The following is an 18,466-nucleotide window of genomic DNA, read 5'->3' on the forward strand; positions in this document are numbered from 1 at the left end:
TTCCTGTAATTTTGGAAATCTTGCAATCCAAATGTTTAACTGTCCCTCGGAATATTGCATTTTTTTAGAAATTGTGAGCCGCAGTTGAACTTTGTCTCAGGAAATGTAGAGGTTGCCAAATCAACAGTACATTGATGATGATGATGATGATGATGATGATGATGATGATGATGATGATTAATATTATTATTATTATTATTATTAAATTAGTAGAATTGGACTAAGGTTGTCATAATAAAAAATTGTGACTGCTAGTGTTAAAAACATGAATAGACTTTTAAACATTTTTAGTTTAATATTATTTGAGAAATGCTTTTTTCATGATAGCAGGTTTATAGGCATCACATAGCATGTCAATGAAAAATATTCTAAGTGCCCACAGATAAATAAATGTAATGTAATGTTTTAAGTTCATTAAAGTCCACCTGGAGAAACTGAGGGACGGAGCAAAAAACGTTTGACAGAACTTTTTATTAAACATTATGAAAACAATATTCTGAACAACATTCCATTCAGAAACATTTTAATTTAAACGTATTGACACGTAAGGACATTAAATGTTTCTCGAATAAATATATAGAAATCATATGTACAGTTTTTACACATACAGAACAGCGCAGATAGGCGTATACCATCTCGCTCATGAGGTTACGTAATCTCAAGCCCCTATGCCTCTTGTTAAACCAATGTAAAGAGAGCGAGCAAAACTGCGTTATAATTTAATCGGGAATTTAAAGAGGGTTCCGGCTAACCAATTTAAATAAAATTCAAATAAAGCAATAAGTGGAGGCACCATGTAAGAAAAGTCATAGTTATGTGTGTAAAACAGGTTATTGAATTTTAGCTGGAAGTGTGAAGCGAACTGAAATGAGATAGGCCTATATCATTTTCCATAGACTACTAATATCGGCGCTATTTTTTTAAATAAAAGTACCTGGATGGTTTGTAATCCTTAATTTTCAAAAGAAAATCTGAAGATTTGCCAAATGAGCGCAACTTTATTAACCTTCTAAAACTTTGCCAACTACCTGGCAACTACGTCCTCAAATAACTGTAACGATTCGGTCTTTTAGCAATTAAGGTAATGACAGCTATAGGATAAGTAATGAGCTCGATAAGGATATTCTTTTCAACAGCGTAGCATGTCAGTTCAGGTAGCTAACCAACAATGCATGAAATTTGACAAAGCACTGTTTTGTCATAATGAAATAATTCAGTAATCTCCATATCTTGTAAATGAACCACCCCATTAATTTTGTTGAAAACTCTTAATTATGTCAAGCATGGCTACTGTGCATTAAATCATTTTCCTCTTAAAGATGGCGAATGTTTTTAAACTATCACATCTAACATCGATACAGGTTTTCTATTCGTGTGGTATTGCATTGAAAAACAAAATTCACAGGGTAATCTGAGTTTGTTCATTTCTTTTGGAATAATTTGATGCATAGATATATAGCAGCGACTGAAGTCCCTGTTGAGATTCTAGATCAAGTACCAATATCACATTCGATAAATATAGATTTCGGGTTATTCCCAATTATTCTTGTTATGGTACCGCAGACGTCTCTTTTTTATATTGAACATGTTCGATAGGAATAGAATATCGCTGATCATTTGCATGCTTATACATACAAACATTGTATTAAGACGTTTTAAATAAACAAGCAGAAAAGGACTTTATAAAGTAATTTAAATTAACACGCTAACTCATCTCTACATATTTACATGTGAGAATAAATAACTAAAATCTGAATCAGTTCGTTTGGGTGTCATTATTTCGTTAGTCTGATGATTAGAAAAACCGAATGAAGTTGTTGGGTTAGCCGCAATTATTTTCTGTAACTTTCCTGAACTCTTGAACTACCGCGTGTATGCTGCAGGTGCTTGCATCTTCACTACAGTATAGGAAGTTACACTGACGCATAATTAGACCATGTTTATAGAGTAGAAGAAAGAGGTAAGGAGGAAAGTGTAGGGTGAAAAAGGGCCATGCTTTTCATCCGGGTGTCTTGGGAAGATACAAAGGACTTGGCGATTTTGAAATACCATACATGTCCCGCATGCAGGGTTGAGGGTACGTTGACTTGCAATGCTCATACGTTCCTTTGAAGTTCATGAGTTGCTCTGAAGTTACACACTGTCAAAGATTTGTAGAAAGACGACGAAGTATTGCTATTTCCCTTCATTCAATGCTTGCATTCTTCTTTAGTCCGATCAAAAAAGTCAGTTTCATAAGTTTCCTCATGACTTTAAGACTCGTGCTGTCGATCCATTAAGACAAGCAAAATTGACCTGTGGCGTTAAAATGTCTGAGAACAATAGTACAGTCTTAACACATAGTTGGTTTGTTTGAGTGACTCTGAAGACATATTATTTTTAAAAAGCACTACGCTAAACTACTGAATCAGAAAAGCAAGGATTTTCGTCTGAAGGTGATAGGTGATCCCATGTTTAGTTCGGAGGAGAGGTCTGTTCACAGATTCTATAACAGCACACTACCCATTAAGACTTATGGAGCAATATCTTAATATATGCGCACAGACACTACATGTGAATGTATACGCACAAACTAGGGCGTGTGCATGATTCATTATTTAAATATGTAGGCCTAGCTATATGTAATCATAGTACAAGTTCAAAGTGGATCTAGCCTTTCTGAAAAGCAGGCGCTGTAAATAAAGGCGCACACTCGAAGAGATAAAAATAAAAGTTTTTAAAAAATGAACACGTTGGTGTACAGGGAAAAGTCCACGACATGCGTGATTCTCACATGAAGAATTCCGCTGAAGAGCTTTTGCCGTGATTGCCGCTGGACGGGTCCCGACTGTTGCCACCGCCCCCCCCACTGTAGGTTCGGCTCGCGAGCTTCTCGTACTTCTCTTTGTACAGATCCCGCTCCTTGGCCAGGCGCGCGATGTCCTGCTTGAGCTGCTCCACCTGATTCTGAAGCGTGCACTTCTCGGTCTCGAGCATGTGCCGTTGCTGCACGCGTTTGTAGCGGCACGACTGCGCATAGCCCCGGTTCTTCAGGGTCCGTCGTTTCTGCTTGAGGCGGATCACCTCTTCCTTGCTGAAGCCTCGCAGCTGCCGGTTGAGCTCGCGCACCGTCATGCTGACCAGCTGCTCGTCGGAGAAGCGGTCCTCGAGACGCGCGTGCGCGTGATGGCCGTGGTGGTGGTGGTGGTGGTGGTGGTGCGCAGGATGGTGATGGCCGCCCGAGGCCGTCGACAGGTCCTCACCGACATACTGCTGGCCGCGGAAGCTGTCGTAGGGTTGATGGTGGTGATGGCTGTGGTGATGGTGTGCGTTGCCGATGAGCGCTTCGACCGCGTCCTCCGGGGTCAGGTTCAGGGCCTCTGGGTTAATGTGGTGCTGGTAGTTCGGGATCCAGTAAAGGTCTTCCAGCTGTGGCTTGCCAGAGACGCCCTGATTGTTGTTGCCGTTTCCACCGCTGTTGTTGTTGTTGTTGTTGTTATTTATGCCATTGCCGAGATTTTGGCCCGGCTGCGCCCCCGGACTAGGCGCACAAAAACTGGGCGATGAAGGCACAGAGGAGCACGGTGTGCTGATAGGGGTGGAGGATAAGGAACCCGGCGGCAGGCGGTGGCAGTAGCGATCTGACTCGGGGGGCTCTTTTTTAACTTCAAACTTCATGAGGTCGAAATCGTTCACATACTCTATGGCCAAGGGGCTGTTAGGCAACTCGGCGCTCATGGCGAGATCAGTAGCCATGTCAGTCCATGCGACGACACCTACCCTTACAGCCAAAGCGACTCGGGTGGGTTGCACTGGGACAGTCGTCTCCGATAAGACACAACGAAAGTGGTGCGTTTAATACATATGAGAGGGCCGGTGTAACGCTACAGTCGGATTAGTCCTAAAAAACGGCTTCTATTTATATACGTAGACTACGCATGTAAATGAACTTGTACACCTGCCAGTTAGCCTCTGCGCTCTTCTTGATGACAAGTTCTCCTGGTCAAACGCACACTTTAATATCACTGGCCAGGACGGCAGAAACTCGAAACTTCAGAACCACCAACCTGTTTTGTCCTCGCTTCACCTCAGTCCTGTTTTGTGCCTTCTGCCAAACCGTCCTTATTGGGAAAAATATCAGAAACATTCGTCTTTCTTTACTCTTTTGTCACTTTCAGTTATCCTTATTCGTCACTGCGCTTTAGTCCTTGCACAAACCTCAAAGCAACAATCGCGAAGAGATTTAGTTCATCGGGACAGGGCCAGAACCTTTCCTCGCTCGTACAGAACAGTCACAAACAGCACGGCACGTCAAACTTGACTGAACATAAGACTTTGCCACTTGGGTCCAGTGGAATGATTCAGTTCAGAAAGTCGCCAAGAAACACAGCCAGAACACACATAAAAATCACAGTAAGTTCCAGCGATGGGACTCCCCAATAACAGCCCGCATTACGCCACTAGAATCTGTCAGTAGATATCCTGTTGTAACTGCGTGGCTTCTCTTCTGTGTTGGGGTACCTTTGTTATACTTTTTTTGGGTATGAAATTGTAGCTCCCTGTAATCACCTTTTGTTTTCTTTTACGACTTGTACTCTGCATCCCACCACTACCACGCAGTGACACTGAAGTAGCGAACAGGGCGCTGTACGAGTTTATTTATACACACGGTCGCTTAACCCCTCCCACCCGGAGTACACAGTGGACCAATGGGAACAGACCGTGCCGGGATATTTGCATTTGCTCCAGCAAACCTCTCGTTTGCGGGACCGTGAACGAGTGCAGGCTGCACCAGAAAAGCCTTGACCCGCCCCCTAGCGACACCTGCATGGCTTAAGAATACAGAGAAGTGGAGCTCACGAAAGCGCTGTTTCACTGAGAAAACAGTTACCTGGAACTTCTGTTTTGATATTGTGACTATGGCGAGAGTCGAGGTGTTCAAAGCTCAAGTATTCAAATTTAAAAGCAAACAAGGACGTAACGCAGTCTACATTACATGGTGTTTTATGTGTGAAGACTGACATATAAGAATGCGCCTGCGCAGAGAATTAAAACAACTGTATTAGTAAAGAAATTTACATTGCCGCATCACGCGTCTGACATCGATAGTGAAGTGCTCTTTTTTGAATATCGTTGACCAAACTACAAAACCTTCATGGTTTAAAGGGTGCAAACAAAATAGTTTCGAAATAAAGGATTGGTGCAAATACGACTACATTTAAAAAGTCTATAACTTTAGATAACATGATAAGTATCAAAGTAACATATAGCCACTAAACCATATCTGAATATAATTGCATAATTTGGAGAGAGCGGGGATCTTGTGCACCGTTAAACAAGCGGTGTAAGAGTGCATATATAAACACTAGGCTTTTTTAAAGACACCTTTGAACGTGAAGGCTAAATACATGCTCCATACACCAAATAGCTAACAGTGGACCGATTTTTAAATTGATACAGGCAGGGAATTAAGATTCTTTTTTCTTCTACTACTTTTTTTTTTTAATAAACAGGAGTTACGGACATCTCTTTACGTAAAGTGAAATAAGGTTTAAGAACATTCGTTCAAGTAACCGCGTATTGATCTGGCGGCCGCGCTGGGACAACACCGCCGTCCTTCGATTCCTTCCGTGCCCTTTTCGCTTTTGACCTATTCGCAAGCGATGAACTGAATGCCGTTATATCTGGCAATAAAATCAATTCACATTTCCACCGGAAGAGAGAAAGAGAGAGAGAGAGAGAGAGAGAGAGAAGAGGAAAAAATGGAGCAATACGAGCGGATGAGTTAATTGTGATCGGCCCCGCTAAAGCACTGCGCCACGCTCCGGATTTCATTCGCAATTAACCTCTAATTGCATCTCGACTCATCTGCGCGGATCGACAAATAATTAAGCCCCACAGCACGCGCCCCTTCGCCGCGGAGACATATGTCTTAATCAGGACTAGGGGGAAATATGGAAAGATGGAGATCAGTGCGGCGCAGTGTGGCGCTGGAGATATGAGGCTTAACACACCTAGGTCGCTGTTTGAATGTATGATATAGTGCTATGGGCTACTATGTAAATGTTTGAATCCTTGTTTTTGTAGCATATATGTGCCTGAGCTAAAGAGCGGTAGAAAGAGACAGGATAGACTAAGTATCTTACATAGACCACGCTGATAATATTTCATACGGCATATTAAAATGCTTGCTAAAATAAGACAGAACTGATTTTTCTTACTGCTACGAGATGCTTTCTTTCAGAAAGACATTACAATGCATTGCCATGGTTTAAATGCTAGCTGAATGATGAATTGCTGCATAATGTATGCAAGACACAAGTAAACTAGTGTCTCTGTTGGGTCTGTATCTGGGAAGCGGGATCTTAAGGCCTCCTCCAGCTTGATACTGCACAGTACGATATTCCACCTAAGCTGAGTGAAATACGGGTACTCTCCAGACTCAAATCTGCCTACAGAGGAAAAATGAGGGAAAAAAAAAACTGATATGAAGGGACAAATCATATCTGGCTGTGTAAGGTGTGCTAAGTCATTATGAGGTGTTTTATCAAACAAGCACAAGTGGACCACAAAGTCCAAGCTAAGCAGTCCACTTTAAAAATTAAACATTTAAGAAGCCTAGCCACCGTCCATTGAGCGAGCAGAGGCCAGGTGAGTGTAGAAGTAGCCCGAGGGCTTGAGCCGTAAATTTTGAAGTCCAGGGCTTTCATTGTGCCTTTACGCACGGGGAGATAGCTGCTGGTGCCGCTCTACCGACGTAAGCGGAATGGACACCAGTACGTCCAAGGTGAAGAATAGGAGAGCAAGAAACTGAAAAAGGGCAGGGTACCAGGCCCTGGGCCTGCCATTGGGGGAATTTACTGAGATGGATTTAGTCCCGTTAACTTCCCGTGAACCAAAGGGAGAGCTGTGCAGTGAGGTGTTGGGGTTATCAAAGGCAGACTTTGGAAGGAAGCATTCTTAAAAGCCTGCTCAGGGATTTAGCTGTAATTGCGCATGTATACTTGCACGTTAATTGATTTGAATTTCACAGTGAAGACGTGCCAAGCAGGAATCAAATGTTTGCAATTGCATGGACATGAGAGAGAGAGAGAGAGAGAGAGAGAGAGAGAGAGAGAGAGAGAGAGAGAGAGAGAGAGAGAGAGAGAGAGAGAGAGAGAGAGAGAGAGAGAGAGAGAGCGCTAAGGAGATGTGCAGCAGTTTGACAGTTTTTAGGTATAATGGAATACTGGTCAAAAAAGTGAGTGAAGCAATGGAGACCTGTGACACTGGAGAGCAGAATACAAATGGACCAGGAGACACAGAGGTACACAGAGAAACAGAAGAAATGGAAAAGTTTACCATCACAGAAGCAAAACTAAAACAAATGACTGAAGAAAGAAATGGATGGAGGAAGAGAAGGCAGGGGGAGGGAGGAGTGTGAGACTAATGAATAACTACTTGCAGAGAAAGTGCGATCTTTATTGATGGGGCAGACTCTCTGCTGAGTTGTAATAAGTTTGTCTTTTTTATGTTTCTGCAATCTATCGAGGTAGAGAAAAATTATATTTGACCTTTCATTCGTTCCCTTTTCCCCCATTCAAGTCAGAATGTTCAAAGAAGAAAAGAGAAATAGATATTTTTCTCTCCCCGCTACTTGGCTCTCCCTCTCTTTCACATGCGCTTTTACTAAAAATTGAAATATTGATCTTAATTAGAGTTTGCCGAGCTCAGCAGGTTGCGCTGAGCTCTGAGAGGATCCGCGGCAGGCATCTGTCTCAGGCACTTACATCCTCACCGTCAAGAGGAAAGAAGGAATGACGTCTCCGTACCTCCGTCCTGGTCGGAGAATGCGCTTTTCTTGGTTGATAACAGAGCGGGGACTGCTCACTGCTTACACTTCCCCTAAACTCTTTGTTCCAATTAACCTGTTTATTATTTCACAAAGGAAGGTCATATACATGTGGTGTGGCTTGGTATTTCCACTTGCTGTTAGACTTCTTGGTGAAGATGATATGCATATGCCCATTATTTCATTATTATTATTATTTTTTAACCCAGTCTTGCACTTTCCTGTACCAGGTATTCCTTCACCCCACAACCATGTGTAATTGTCCTTAAAAGGAGTCTGCGGTCCATTTTAAAACACAAATTTTAAAAAATGTGGATATTGCTACAGTATGAATCTAAAACTTATAATGGGAAAAAAACAAGGCAAAAACCCCTAAACAAACCAACAAAACCCCACAACCACTCTGTTCTGAACCTACCCTCACCATGCATATAATGCATTTCCAGTCTAGGAGACACAGCTGAAGAAGGCAAACAGAGAAAAGAGGAATTGTGAGGGGTACAGAACGCTCTTCAGTTTCCTCCCTGTGTGGTAGCCTACGTGCAGGTGTACAGTACATCAGGCAGACAGCCTTTATCTCGTTGGCACGGCAGCAAGCCTGTGAGGGCACGTGGCTGTGTCGCGCTCCGAGGCGAAGCCCTTACACTGGTGTATTAATGCCCCCTGTCGCTGCTGGCAGCAATGGTTAACCAGGTTTCCCGTAGCGACCAGTGGTCGTTTGTCATCAAGCGCAAGTCCTTGGTTAAACAGAGTATTAATAGTCGAAATATCAGGGGCCTCCGCAGAGTGAGGAGGCGGCGAGGGATTACGCCAGACATCATCCAGTGTCTGCCTCTCTATCACTCAACACTCTAATTACATTACGAGGGGGGGGGGGGGAGAAAGCGAGTGAGCAAGTGAACGAGACAGAGAGAGGGAGAGAAATAGAAAAAAGAATCAGTATGTGCAGCTGCATTCTCTCTCATGTAAACTTCAGTGTGGGCAACGGAAGAAAACTGGCAATAACAGGAACGTGAAGTGATGGATTTGGCCACAGTAGAGCAGCAGCACAACGCAGTAGGGAGAGATGCATTACACTCACTCCTTCTCGTTTGTAAGACATAAATAAAGTGGTGCTTTACTTGTAGCTTATAGAATATCAGCGTGGACTGACTATTCGTATCACACTGATACCGTTATTCACACAATGGTAAGTCTTATTATTTAAAACACATTTTTCTGTATGTGTGTATAGCCAATGCGTTATAGGAATTTAAAAAGCAGAGCACAGTTGACAATCTATAAGGACCATTTTCTCATATTGAGTCTCACCTATTTCACACAAGCATAGCACAGCTTTAACTGATCTGGGCACCTTACACACAGACACACACAAACACTAAGCCACAAAATCTCCAAACAAATTTAATCGGACCTTTAAAGTAAAAACATATCAAACTTAAATATTACACAATAAAATGATTCTTTTATAATACAAAACTACTGAAATTACATTGCTTTAAAAAGTGACACATGCAGAGTCCCTGAGATAAACAAGCTAGGAGCACCTGCACTGTATTATTAAACAATCGGATAACTATATGACCAAATACAGATAAAACAGGTGAGACATGGTATGGTAGAAGCTCTGGAAGCAAACAAATGACTGCTGGGACTCAATGGCCTGGGCACGGTGACATCCATTAATGGGCGGCGTGGGGGGAATTTTCTGATACATGTAACCAGCACGGGGACATGTGGCAATCCTAAATAAGATGCATGCGCAGCAGGGTATTCCTGCTCCACGATTCTCGAAGAGGCTTTAGATGCCCTGAACCTCCAGCCTTAGTTTAGGCTTGAGAAGCGAGGCTTGATGTGCAGTTTCTTCCCTACAACACAAAGTTGGGAGAGAGAAAAAATGAGACACAGAGAGAGAGAGTTGTGGAGAAAAACATGACTTTATAAATCTCTACCCTCCCAAGTCTGATTAAAGCTATTCGTTTGTTCAAGATTTTTAATTTTCTGCATTTGTAAAATCAGACAGACATAAATATTCAACCTGTAACGTTTTTGCATAAATACAGCACATACTGTAGTAATACCATCTTCAGACAGGAACTTTTTTCATATGAGAGAGAGTCTGAGCTAATCTATTCAAAGTGAAGGGAGATTCTCTTGGCTCCTCATCATGAAACATGTGGTGGGATGGGTACTCATTAATAACAATTAACTGTTCTTTCACTAGTATTTGTGTGTACCAACAGTTGTGTTACTGATAAGAATGCCCTGCTACTTGTTCAGAGTCACAGATTTTGAAAATGAACTAGCTAGGTACCACATAAGGACGGCCTAACGTTAAAGTGAGCAACTGATTGTAAGGACATCTGTAAGGCATCTCTAAGGACTTTGTAAGGACACAGAAAGCCCGGAAATTTTTCCTCAGAGACCTCGTGGCCGAGCATTATTTATCAACATGTCTCTCTTCTACGGTTCACAATGAACACACAAATCAAGGTGTCGGCACTTTAACATTATTTTCCCAAGAACATCTAGTTTTTGAAATTCATAGCAATATCTGGTTAGCTGCTATACTGTCACTGCTTGATGTAAGTACAAAGCCGTATCTAACATTTCTGACCGCCTGGATGGACCGTCATTCAGACAGCTAAGAAAGAGAACAAGCGATAGTAGACACAGAAGGATTTAGGCGTTATAATGAAGCATCAGCATCTACAATAGCTACCTTTCTTAACAGTGATGAATATTACAAGAATATTACAACAGGGGATTCATGTTATCAACTTAGTAGAGGAGAGTCGGCAGCTTTGTTTAAATTTGCTGATTTCCAAATTAGGCATACTTGACGTGTTTACCGACGGATTATGGTAGAGGATTGATCCATCAGGCATAGCTCGCGCACCCGATGGGACATGACTAGCTGTCCACCGGGGAGCCGTTTACCAAACGCACGTTAATCATGCGCTGTGACTCACTAGAAGGGGGGGGGGGGACCGCATCCAGTGGATACAGAATTACCTGGAATTCGAGAATACACATCATTACAACTCGGCATCGGAAAATGGCAGGAGTAATGAAGTGTTGGGTGAAGTGAATGCTTGTATGAGCCACAGGGAAAAGCACTATATACACAGACAAATCTGAGAACCCCATGTCTATTATCAGATAAGGCTATAAGTGAAAGGGAGGGAGTTTTCAACAAACACATGGATATGTTTACCTTAAATTAGAAAACTGGGCAGAGGTTAATGAATAGTAGTTATTGTGTGTGTGTGTGTGTGTGTGTGTGAGAGAGAGTGAGAGTGTGTGTGAGAGACAGAGAGAGACCCAGACTGCCCCAATGACAGGGGACTGCGAGTGACAGCCAAGAGTGTGGGGTCAGAGGTTAATGAGAACAGATTTAGAGCTAAAAGAGGAAAGTGTGAAAGAGAAAGATCAGGGAGGGAGTAAAAGTGGCAAAAAAAACCGACAGCTGAGTTACAGGCAGGGACATTCAAAGTAAACCAAGCCAAAAATATAAGGACAAGATCTCCCACCCACCCACCCCAGCCCTGCAGGGAAAAAAGCCTTGATCTGTGGAACAGTGTAAGGCGTGTGAAAGTGGACCACGGACAACACTCAAGACACCATGGTATGGAGGTAGGCGCTACACCATAGGCTGTTTTGGTGCATGTGCGTGTGCGTGTGCGTGTGTGTGTGAGAGACTAACTCATGGGGCCCCACTGCTCTAATCCTCTATCAGTCAGACTGTCAGCACCACGTTCAGCTGTGCTGAAGCTCCACAACAAAACTAAATATTATTACCCAGTTCACTAAGCATTCTACCACCTCTCCACCCTAACCTTAAATATCATCACCCCTTACCTAAGGTTTATATGCCCTCTCCAACCCTTTCTTAAATATTACCCCTTCCATAAACCTATAAGCATTATACTCCTCTACTCCATATCCTTAAATGATTAAAATGTAAATATAATAAAAATATTCCTAAAAAGGAATATTTTGTCTGTATCCAAATATAAATGTTTTTTTAAATTAATTTACCCTCCCTAAATATTTTAGTGCCTCTATTTATTTACTTAAAAATAAAACAAACTTTGTGTGTTACAAAGTAACACTCAAAACTCCCATTTTACATTCAAAGCTCCTTCTACAAACACTACATCACAACAGTATACTTCATGGGTAACTGTATATTGTGAAGAATTGTGCTGCAAGTACCATGTTTACCTGCATCACAAGCAAAATTCACACTTGTTTTCAAAGGCTGGGAAAAGAGCTGATAAAGCCTAAAAGCTACCAGGTGCATTTCTTGGGCTCGAGGGGTCATAGGCCAATGCTCACCTGTGGCCTCTTGTCCTGATATAGGGGGGCAGGTGGGGCGCTCTGAGCTCTCCGGGGGGTCCGGAGAACTGGACAGAGAGATGAAGGATGGCAGCTTTGCTGGACCTGAACACTCTGTGCCCTCCGTTGCCTGAGCAGCCTCCGCAGAGCCTGCTTCGGTCCTGAGCGGACAGAGACGATGGCGTTAGACCAAAACGGCATTGTCCCCGTGTCAGACACTGTACGTCAATTCTCATAGGCCAATGCGAATGGTTTCATCTTGTATTTCTTATGTGCGGAGGTTTCTTAACGACTGCAATAAAAGATCAGCCGCGGCGCTACGGGTGGCGGCGGGTTTCCGTTCTGGGCTAACCTCTTTGCCATGTCTCTTGTGCGGGCCCTCTTAGGCGGGCTTGCACTCAGGCTGGATCGAAGGCGCTTGTCTTTCTGCCGGTGCTGTAGTTTACACTGGGATCCACGGGGACACACACCAGTACTGGAGAACTCTGGACACACTAGTGTGTGTTTCTTCTTACACTGCAGAGGACGAGATCAAGTATGTTATCACCGGACTATCATCACGCTGGTAGGCAAGTGGGCAGATTTGTGTAGCGGGTGGCATGCATGTATACAGAAGTCAAAGCAAAAGGATGCGTGTATGTGCGTGAAGGGAAAAAAAGAGATTGTAACTTGGAGTAGGTGAGTTTGTGTGCGTGCGTGTGTGTGCGCGTGTGTGTGTGTGTGTGTGTGTGTGCGTGTGCGTGCGTGCGTGCGTAATAGGGGTGTAAATTGGTATCTTCATTCTTGAGGAGATCTAATCCCTTCCACCTGTCAGAAAAGCTAATTATACCCACTACGAGGTTAGGGGCACAAGCTGCGTGCGTTTGAGAAGCTAGAAAGTGTATGTGGCACAGGTTGCACTTGAAATAGAGCAAGTGTGTGTGTGTGGGGGGGGGGAGCGTGTGTGTGTGGGTGTGTGTTTGTGTGTGTGTGTGTGTGTGTGTGTGTGTGTGTGTGTCTGTCTGGAGGGGTGTGGGTGGCTGTAGCATCATGTTTCCGGGAACAGTGTGGACATTCTGTCAAACCAGCAAGGAGTATGACCGAGGGACAACAGTATGGTCCAGTTTCACCTGTACAATTTGACACTGTGGCAAAAAAAAAAAAAAAAGTTAACAGTGGGGCCCCAGCTCACTCTGTTTATATTTCAGGTAAAATAAAAAAAGCTGTAACTCCAGCTAAGATTAGAGACAGTACAGCAAATCCCTTTACTTCATGCCCTTACAATCCAGGGAAAGCGTGGCCGTAACTTAGGAGCGTTAGGAATTTGTATTATGAGACCAAAGCTATTGTTACGAGTTTCTAAACACAGATTGAAAACATCTGTATGAATAACCAAGCAAAAGACTTGTCAAGCATAATTACACCATAAACACATTACTTGTCTTAAAAAAAATGTTTGACAATGTCTGCCTAGGTACTGATGGTCTTGATTTTACTCCCTAGTTCACATTATCCCTCAAGAAATGAAACATTCAATGGGTCAGAAATCCATATGATCAATAAGAGCACATCAGGAAGATTCCATGCGTGCAATATAGACCACTTTACTCAAGCATGTACATGGGGCGCATGGATTACACTAAACCATCAAAGAGCACAAACTAAGAAAGTTGTTTCTTAATGAAAACATGCCCATACCTACATGCATGCAACCACACGAACTGTCTCATGGGAGGAGATTATCGCAGCCTGCAAGTCTTGCTCTCTAATATCCCCTACATCATCCTATAGACAACATCATCACTCACCACACTCGTGGCTAATTGCTCCAATTTGCTAAATTCCTTTTCACCCGAGCTCAGTCGATTCCAATTTCACCCCATCTCTAAGGAGCATGCTGGTCCTTTCTGTCTTTCTGAATGGCCATTTGTCTCTAGTTTGCCTGATCACGTTGACATGGAGTGCCCCTCTTCCACTCTGAAGTGGGTGGCGAGGGAAGTGTTCTTGCATTTAGCTTTTTACACACACACACACACACACACACACACACACACACACACACCAAATAACCAAGTACCCCTGCAATGGTGTAAAGGTGGGGGTAATAAGAGCTTTACAGAACTTTACAGACTGTCTGCTTTAGGCTCAGAACATACAGTATAAGACGCGCATCAGGCAGGAGCTACACTTTGCTCTGTAGTTCACAGCTTCTACATATGATAACAGGCAGTCACATACACAGGAGCATCTTCTGTCTGCATAGCCAGGCTGAGATGTAATAGGAAAGAATAAGGTTGCTGTTATGTGGACACTAAGGGAAGGTTCATTAACTGTGATGTGAATAGCTGCCTCCTTCAGCAAAGAAAACACATGAAAGCCTGTGCTTGCACCAAGCCAGCTCTCCCATACATTTTCATTTACATAAAAGCAGTGAAAGAGAGACGCATGAAGGGGGGAAAAAAAAAGAGAGCGAGAAGTGGATGGAACATCTTTATACCAGCACAAGTTAACAATTTTCCACTTGATTTAAGGTAGGCAGGAAAGTCTCTGGGGCCTATTAGAAGAGCTTTCTACTGGCCACGAAGCAGACCAAGTCAGCAGATTTTACAATTTTACATTACACAGAGAGAGAGAGAGAGAGACAGAGAGAGAGGGAGAGAGAGTGATAGACAAAGAGAATACAAGCTATGAAAGAGGCCTGGAAGGAAAGAATGGGCACACAGCGGGGAAGGGATACGATACATGGTAAGAGTGGGAAGAGGAAGCAGAGGAAGAGAACAGGGGAAGACGGATGAGGATGAAGTCCAAAAGGGGGAAGGCTAGCAGCAGAAAGGCAGCACAACAGGACGACAGCCAGTGCAAGTAGCAGACAGAGAGACAGATGGCGGAAACAAGGCAGGAGAAGAGAGATGGAGCGAAAAAACAAGCAGGAGAGAAATGGAGGGGATGAAAGTGTGCTTTAACCCCTGGTCGGCCAACAGATCCATCGCTGGCCTCTCGCCTGTACTGCCTTTATCAGCACTTTTTCACGTCCATAATTACGGCACGCTATCCATCATATCTGAGACAGTGCTTTTGGGACGGCACAAAATTACAGACCTAAGCACTTCGGCTAATAGAATAAATATTAATATCCCTCTCTTTATATATTCGCGTTCTCGCCCCAAATATTTAAATGAGCCCTGACAGCGAGAGAATGCATTTGTTACGATGGAGGAAAAGCAAAGATGAACAAATGAACAGAAAGGAACAAAGGGACAGAGATGAAGAGAGGTGATGATGGAAATAAAATGCGGTGAGAAGAGGAAAGCATCAGAAGAGAAAAATGCCTAGAACGGGCACTCCGCAGAACCTGAAGCAACACACCAAACAGAGCATTATGGGCTCTTTCATTTTACAAAGATGTAGAGGTAAAAACTGTGTTGATGTTGATTTGACCCAAAGCTCTAAGTTGTTTAGCTATATCTTAGATCACAAGTCACTGTACACAAAAAAGCTGCACTTCAAAACAATGTTTGAGAAATATAAATTGATCACACTGAGTCTTGTTTTGTGTGTTTATGAGTGGATTATTCTTTGTGATCTATCAATTATTCTGAAATGAGCATCTATATGTTTTTGCTTTGGCTGAAAAATCTAGCATTATTACCATTATTCTTAAATTACAAGTACACACATTAGATTTAACTACACACACTGATCACACTCCATTTGCATACAGCATACCACAGGATGGGGTCTCACGGGCACCATTTAAGTCAGTATCCAATAAAGGGTGTGGGAGTGTGTGTGTGCACGTGGGAGTTGGACAGAGAGCAGTACTGAGTGAGGGGGTTACCTTCTCTCCTTGAGGACAGTAGCCCCTGATGAAGTCCTGACACACCGCCGCCTTGTGAGAGACATAGACGTGACTATAGGGGCAGCTGCTGTTGCTGCAGATCCCCTTCAAGAAGTACGAACACACAGGCATCTGCAAGCACAAGCACACACACACACACACACACACACACACACACACACACACACACACACACACACAGGTACTGAAACATTACTGTTGTGGCCCACACAGACTATGGAAAATAGACACATCATGGTTATTCAATATGGGTATATTTAATACTGCGAGTTACTGTCATGACAGTGTAGCAAGTTTGAAGCACACAATGCCAGTAAGAGGATGCAGAGATGATCAGATCATGAGCCAGTCAATAAACAAGCAGCCTATGGTACTCCCTCACTACAGCACCCGGGGGGGGGGGCTGTGTGTAGCAGGCCAACATCACAACTAAAGTGTTCACAAGTTCATCCAAAATACATGCTTGCTGTGGCGTGCATGCACGAAATGGTTGTCAAAATATGCATTATGGATTCATATTCACACTCTGTGCTTAATCAGTAACTATGTACATGTGTCAATGACACAGTTATGCATATATTTTGCAGAGACTGAGTTTGTGAATATTTTCTGCATGTATGAATAATCTAAGTGTGAATGCGTGTGTGATTGAATGTTCTGTAGTCTAGAAGTAGAACATGGGGGGGGGGGGGGTAACTAGACCATCCTTAAGTAGAATCTCATCTCAGTGAGGGTCATATCATTTCTGTCTAATTAACTGCTACAGAAATATTTACCCAAGCAGGGGCTTGTACCGCCTGCACGATGTGTTTATGTGGCGGGTGGTGTGCTCTGCAGGCTGGGCAGTGGGGCGTGGGGTGAGAGTTCTCAGTGGAGGAGGGGTCCTGTTTCGGAGATATTTGAGTGGGAATGTGGGGGCCGCTGGTGGGGGGTGAGAAATGTAGCAGATTGGTTTCAGTTTCAGGCGCAAACTCAAACCATGCTTCATGGTATATACACGTGAAATAAGGACCAGGGATAAATTCAGCTGGGGACCAAGAGGGAGGGGAGGGGAGGGGGGGGGTTACAACTGGCAGGTGGGGCCCGCAAAGAGGTGGCACTGCTTCTTTAAGCCAAATGGGCAGCTGGCTTCTCGGCGATTAGCAGCGGAGAGGATGACGACTGTCACAGGTGCAGCGAGTGTGAGAGCGAGTGTAAGCAAGGAGGGAGTGCATGAGTGGGCCACTGGATGCAACATGAGCAAATGTCTAAACAAGTGCGGGTGTGTGTGTGCGTGCGTGTGTGTGTGTGTGTGTGTGTGTGTGTGTGTGTGTAGATTCCTAAAGGAAAGTGAAGACTCTTAGGGGGCGGGGGATGGGGGGAGTTAGGAGGGCTATTTTCTGCCAGACAAACATCATGCAAGACAGGTGTCCATCCGTAAGCAGGTGACGGAAGTCTTTAGGGAAAGCTATCCATTGTACCACAGGCTGTAATGCAAACTTCCTCTGGTATTTTACATTTAGACATTATCCAACTCAGGCTCTAATCCTTCAAATAGAGGGGGAAAATAAAAGTTAAAAAAGACTGCGTGCCTCCCAATTCAACACTGAGCCCTAGTACACAAATCTAACAAAATCATGGCAAGCCAGAATTAAATTTTTATTAAATCACACATTACCCTCAGTGAACCCCCACAACCACACCCCCTCACCCCCACGTCTCCACGGCGAAGGTTGCCAAGCATGCGACATGGGAATCTGAGGGGCCATTCTTATAGATGGATCATAATACACCACCATAAGCTGAGATCAGAAGGTCATAATCTGCCAGAAGGTCTTAAATCATCCGTCGGCAGGCATGCATGTTCTGACCTTAACTTGACTCCAGCGCCACCAACCGCTCACGGCTTTTTTCTGTAAACCTGCAGGTTGGCAGCGCTGGCTTGCATATGACACCGACATGCTGGAGGGTGTAATTAATGCGCCTTCATCATTTCTCAGACACAGGGATGCTGGCCTCTACGTGAACCTGAACCGCATCGAACTGCCGTCTTTAATGAGAGCATCTCGGTTTTGTGCAAGATTATTTATTTAGGTACATGGTGGGGAAATTTCTCTCCACTTTTTCCAAGTAGTCAAGAGACCGGTAATTTTTTTTTTTTTTTTAAATGTATATTTAATTTTAATTTATTTATTTACTGTGCATCACTTTTTTTGTATGTGAAGTCCTCTTTGATAAGGTAGTGAATGATGACCCACCTTCTCCTTGGATACTTTGTGTGAGAAAGGACACGTCCCATCTGTCTGCTTACACGTTCCTCTGAGGAACCTGAAGACCAATCACATTCACTTCCTGAATTTTTTTTAAAGCCGACACTACAGTAGCTTGTAAGAGCTTAATATAAAATAAAAGCAATAAATAATAACACTAATAATAAATAATATAAATAGCATAAAAGTAAACTCATATGAGAGAAAGGGTGAAAAAACCCACACGTC

General features: G+C 43.4%; 2 protein-coding genes across 7 annotated transcripts in view; both read right to left on the minus strand.

Annotated features, from left to right (window-relative positions):
• Nucleotides 1–1,924: 1,924 nt before the first annotated feature.
• Nucleotides 1,925–4,593, minus strand: mafaa (MAF bZIP transcription factor Aa). The gene has a single exon (XM_027026695.3). The coding sequence runs from the start codon at nt 3,733–3,735 to the stop codon at nt 2,770–2,772; it is 966 nt and encodes a 321-aa protein (XP_026882496.2). The 5' UTR covers nt 3,736–4,593; the 3' UTR covers nt 1,925–2,769.
• A 4,603-nt stretch (nt 4,594–9,196) lies between these two features.
• Nucleotides 9,197–18,466, minus strand: part of zc3h3 (zinc finger CCCH-type containing 3) — a 51,430-nt gene continuing 42,160 nt past the window's right edge. For 3 of the 6 annotated variants that reach the window (XM_035524475.2, XM_035524474.2, XM_081718071.1), the window contains exons 8-12: nt 18,227–18,296; nt 15,969–16,100; nt 12,504–12,667; nt 12,152–12,312; nt 9,197–9,678 (exon numbers count right to left, since the gene is read on the minus strand). In XM_035524475.2, coding sequence (XP_035380368.1) covers nt 9,635–9,678; nt 12,152–12,312; nt 12,504–12,667; nt 15,969–16,100; nt 18,227–18,296 — 571 coding nt within the window. In that variant the 3' untranslated portion in view covers nt 9,197–9,634. Of the gene's footprint in view, nt 9,679–12,151; nt 12,313–12,503; nt 12,668–15,968; nt 16,101–18,226; nt 18,297–18,466 lie in introns of those variants that run through there. The other 3 variants (XR_014124612.1, XM_081718072.1, XR_014124611.1) reach the window with 2 other exon arrangements.

This window comes from Electrophorus electricus, chromosome 7 (assembly GCF_041902795.1).
Source record: "Electrophorus electricus isolate QZ-2024a chromosome 7, ASM4190279v1, whole genome shotgun sequence".
Taxonomy (NCBI): domain Eukaryota; kingdom Metazoa; phylum Chordata; class Actinopteri; order Gymnotiformes; family Gymnotidae; genus Electrophorus; species Electrophorus electricus.